Genomic DNA, 4,871 nt, shown 5'->3' on the forward strand with positions numbered 1-4,871 from the left:
ACAGCCTACAAGTTTTACTTTACTAAAGGCAGTTGTCAGATTTGGATTAGATAATATTTTTTTATATGATAACACAGCTAATATATGACAACTGGTTGTATGGCAACGTTGTAATTTCCATTGTTTCACAATGCATAATTAATTTAAGACACTTTCAATTTTGCCCTTAAACTAATGAATGTGCATGGTAAAATTGGTGCAAGATAATTTCAATACAGGATATGCTATTAAATAATTGAGGTGAAATCTCGTCGAGTTAATTCAGAATAGCCAGATAAATTACAATTTAAATAAAAATTTTATGAAGTCATGTTTTGTTCTAATAGGATAATGAATGTTTTATGGAATGCATTTTTCCTTATTTTTGGCTCAAGTAAATAATGCAGACCGAGTTGCAGTATTTGTAGGTTGGTGTTACAATTCCACTCATTTAGTGTGGTTATTCTTTAAGAGGTGTTTATCCATTGTTCAACAGAAAGTTGATAATTAACTAGTAACCAAATGACTAAAGAGAAAAGAGTACAATTTTGATTGTCCACGACATGTTATACAAAATATAAATTAAATTCTCAGTAAAATGTGGTTTCTATAGTCAATTCATTTTTGAGGGTTGGTGGTGTAAAAGTAGAGAAAAGATGAATCAGCCATGAAGAGTAGCTAATACAGACGACACAATATGCAAAGATCCTGTAACTACAACAACGCCTGATCCATTCTCCGTCCTACCTCTCAGAATCTGATTTGCAATTTTCATTGAAGACAAATATGAAGGCTCAGATACCAGAACGATTTTAGTTTCCCGATGGCTTACACTGCCAGCAAATTGATCTTTAAATAGTTCTTTGGTTTCTGCCATTTCAACTTGAAGAGTAGCTAATCCCAACTCATTGGAAGCTTGGATCCAGCAATCTCTTAAGAAAGAAGCCGACGTTGTCCGAGATCTCCCCCCAGCAATGCTAGCTTCAGTCAAAAGGACAGCCTCTAATTGTCCACCTGATAAGAAGTGGTCATCTAGCATATTAGACCTATCATGGAACATTTTGGGCCAGAACACAGTAACATAGTGCAATGACCACAACACCAATCACAAGGCTTAATACATTATTCTACAGATAACCTGAACACCAACCTGTGATGGGAAGAGTATTAAAAGTTCAAATTTTACCATAATTACCCACCAAAAAAGCTTATGTGATAAGCCTATCTACAAATATCCTAATTGGATCATAACAAATGTGTTGATCTTTGTAATCATCCCACTAGAAAAGGGAAAGGATACAATTGCTAAATAAAATACCTGAGAGTGAGAGGAGCTCTCTTGCAAAACCTACATGATCTTTATCACTGGCCATTGCAACTACAAGAGCCAAATGTGCACCAGGGAAAGTCCTTTGAATAGTATCCACCAATGCTTTAGCAGAGTCTTTAGTGTGGGCTGAAAACAATAAGGAAACCGTAAGAGATGAAGCTATGCAATGACATTGAGGTAAATCCACAAGCGAAACACTAATATGGGAACTGAAGCAAAGTAACATATATAAGCAAGAAGAACCTCCATCCAGCATTAATATTACATTCGACAGTCCCAATGCCTCAGCTTCCTCTGATGTGAGGAATTGACTCCTTCCGAGCAAGCATGTAGTCTCTAAACCAGCTCTAATAGATTCATCAGAAATTTTCCATCCTGAAATATCTACAACATTATTATGGTATTTCGTACATTTAGTCTGTGTAAGTGCACTGGTGTAATAAGCATGTTACATGCTAAAAAGTTTTCATGAACTTGGGGAGTCATTAGAACAAAGTACTAGTCTGGTACAAACACTAGAATTGATGCAAGCAATTATGTATTCATATGAATCAACAGAAACAATATAAGAAAAGGAACTTAGGTGCTTCAACCTAGATCACGCAGGCAGAGTGCTGTGCAAGTGGCAGTGACTGCATTTTGAAGCTGGTGACTTCCAAGCATGTGCAATTTCACATCCAGTAACTTGAAGGGCTGAATAAATAATATGATAAAAGCTCTTTGTAATGGCTCAAAAGGTCAATATTCAAGATACCAGAAACATTGCATAATTACCACATGTCAATCATATAATTAAATATAAGGGCGTACCGGGCTTAAATCCCTGTCAGCTTGTATCACTATATCACAAGATTGGCAGGGTCTACCATCAATCAAGCTAATGCCGTTAATTTTACTACAATTAACACTATCGGAAGCAGATGCTACAGGTGATGACATCAAAGATGCTTTATCTCGAAGAATTTTCTCAATATGAGGGAGAAACGGCCCACCCAACACCACCTGCAAGTTTAAGCCACTAAATGTAATGTATACAATAAATATCATCTTAAACAATAATAAAAATGCACATATAAAAGAACCAAAATCAGTAGACAATTGCATGATAAAAAAAAAGAACGAAGCCTACATAAAAATAACTCATATCAAAATAAATACTGTAAAAAATTTCAAGTGATGGCCTAGCAGGGATGCTTTTCTATTAGCTTGATTCTTCTCCATTCTCATTTCTACCAAAAACTATATAAACATTTCGAAGGTAGAATAACTTCTATGAAAATTTAATAATATATATCAATTAATATCTATAACAATTTCAGAGGTAGAATCAACTAACTGGGCAGCTGTGTTTGATGATTCCAGACTTCGCCACTGCAATGCTTTCCAAAGAACCCCCAAGTGCAGCCAAATGTTCCTCACCTATTGTAGTAATAACCGATGCAGCAAGTTCAGTGCTACAGATCACATTGGTTGCATCTCGTGCACCTCCCAACCCAGCCTATTACATATAATTATAAACAAAATTAGCAACATCAAAGTCCTTGGGAATTTCTTTCTGGTGACACAAAACCAAAAGTGAAGTTGATTCCATAACAAACACAACACAATAAAGTTTTTATGATTACTTGAAATGCAATTAGGGCAGATAGAAATGACCCAGAGAAAACAAATAACCTCAATAACTGCAATGTCAACATTCTCTTCAGCAAATAGTTTGAATGCCATAGCAGTCAGAACCTACAATGAAGTAATAAATCGTCAAAACTAAAGCAGCAAAGAGCATAAATTATTCAAACCATTATTAGATCATTGTAGAGCACATGCTTATAAATTTAATAGTTGCCAATTTTCTTAATTCAATATTTTGAATAAATCAAGTGGCAGCATGAGCCTTTTGTCCTTCTACTTGTGACAAAAATCATGAATCAAACTTGCCATAGTCAAGTTAATGAAAGGAAAGTCCTGTGGGGATTAAAATTAAATACACATAGGAAAGGCAACCACTTAAATCTAAATCAACTTCAGGCTTCAGACTGAACTTTTGGGAAATAAGAACATCAGAGTTCGATCGATATGAATTTCAAAGCAATAACAATATATCACATCAAACAGAAGCGATGTCGTGCAATTGATACCTCAAAATGACTTATATGCCCATTTTCAAGTTTCCTCGCCTGGTCAATAATCTCTTTCATCCGATGAAAAAGAGAATTTAAGGCCTTAGTTGACACAGGCTCACCGAACCTTCCCAATGCCATCCGTTCTCTAATAGTATGAATATGTGGGCTGCATTGAAAAAATGAAGCCTATTTCAGATAATTATGAGGAAAAGAAGAGAACAATCAGGGAAAGAGTTGACCATAAATAAAAGTGTGAAGACAATAATGAAGGCAATAAACACTACCTTGTATAACAACCAACTGAATAGCCTTCTGCCCTCAAAATGTTGGAGATAAAGGCCGCAGTAGAACCTTTTCCTTTGGTCCCGGCAATATGAATGGCCTAAAAGTGCTGTCATGCTCGTCAATCACATATTGCTCAAGTTCACCAAAGTATGGAGGCTAATGACAAAAAGTCATTGATAGCAAAAGTTGTACACAGTAAAGCGTATAAAGTGCGCCATTTTAAAACATCATATTTTATTGTGGCTTACTCTGACTAACAAGATACATTTTTGGCAATGATCTCTATGAAGTTACGATGACCATAAATTATGAGTTACGCCGGAAAAAATGGAAGGATGTTAGGTTGATAATCCTAATAAATTCAGCTCCATGTAATCCCAAATTTCAAATCTTTTCATGCAGCCAAACAATTGCAAAATTTGACTATGTACCAAATTCTTCGGTTCTCAACTGTGAGTGTGTGTGCGTGTTTGAATTGCTCAATTGAACAGAGCATAGATACATCGACATTTAATTGGGAAGAAAAAAAAAAGGAATTATAAAAGTTGAAACCTTGAAGTTGGAGTGAGGATTATCAAGTAGCTTCATTAACGTTCTCATCCGACCTAAATCGAACCCATCTTCAGAATCAGTCCCTGCACCTTTCGGAACCCCCAATTTCTCATAGTTCTTAAGAGAATCCAGGTACTCCATGAAGTCCTTGAGTTCTAGCTCTTCTGTTGAACGCGTACATAGGCCCCGAAACGACATTCCCAATGATGACCCCTTCCAGTGTTTACTGCAACTGAGAATGGGGAATTGTCCTAGGAGCATGAGACTAGCTTTCATAGCCATAGCCATAGCCATAGCTACTCTTTCTTTGTTTGTTTTTTTTTCTCCCACTCTCAAACTCCACTGCGTTTCACTTAATTTGTTCTTTTTATACTTTTTCGTAAGACGCACCGTATTGTGCTATAGCAAGCAACCAAACAACTCCGCCAGTCTTACTAATTGAGCTCAGAATTTAGAACAGTAACTCTCTCTACTTTATGGAAAGAAATCGAAACCCATAAAAGAAGAGAGAGAATGGCTTTGTGATTAGTCCTATGGGAAACGCTTTCTTCACATGGTTATGGATATCATGATTGATCTAAACACAAAGTCAGAACTCCGTTGCC

General features: G+C 36.2%; 1 protein-coding gene across 2 annotated transcripts; it reads right to left on the reverse strand.

Annotated features, from left to right (window-relative positions):
• Positions 1 to 486: 486 nt before the first annotated feature.
• LOC133834589 (dihydrofolate synthetase) lies at positions 487 to 4,871 on the reverse strand. 2 transcript variants are annotated; one of them, XM_062264254.1, is made up of 10 exons: positions 4,267 to 4,871; positions 3,714 to 3,811; positions 3,445 to 3,595; positions 2,984 to 3,046; positions 2,646 to 2,807; positions 2,120 to 2,311; positions 1,903 to 2,002; positions 1,553 to 1,693; positions 1,298 to 1,435; positions 487 to 993 (listed from the first exon to the last, which is right to left on the reverse strand). In XM_062264254.1, exons 1-10 carry the CDS (start codon positions 4,558 to 4,560, stop codon positions 641 to 643), a joined length of 1,692 nt encoding a protein of 563 aa, XP_062120238.1. In that variant the 5' UTR covers positions 4,561 to 4,871; the 3' UTR covers positions 487 to 640. The 2 variants fall into 2 exon arrangements, with proteins under 2 accessions (XP_062120238.1, XP_062120239.1); XM_062264255.1 differs by having other exon boundaries at positions 1,553 to 1,684; positions 4,267 to 4,869.

The sequence above is a fragment of the Humulus lupulus genome, chromosome 5 (assembly GCF_963169125.1).
Source record: "Humulus lupulus chromosome 5, drHumLupu1.1, whole genome shotgun sequence".
In the NCBI taxonomy this organism is placed as follows: Eukaryota; Viridiplantae; Streptophyta; class Magnoliopsida; order Rosales; family Cannabaceae; genus Humulus; species Humulus lupulus.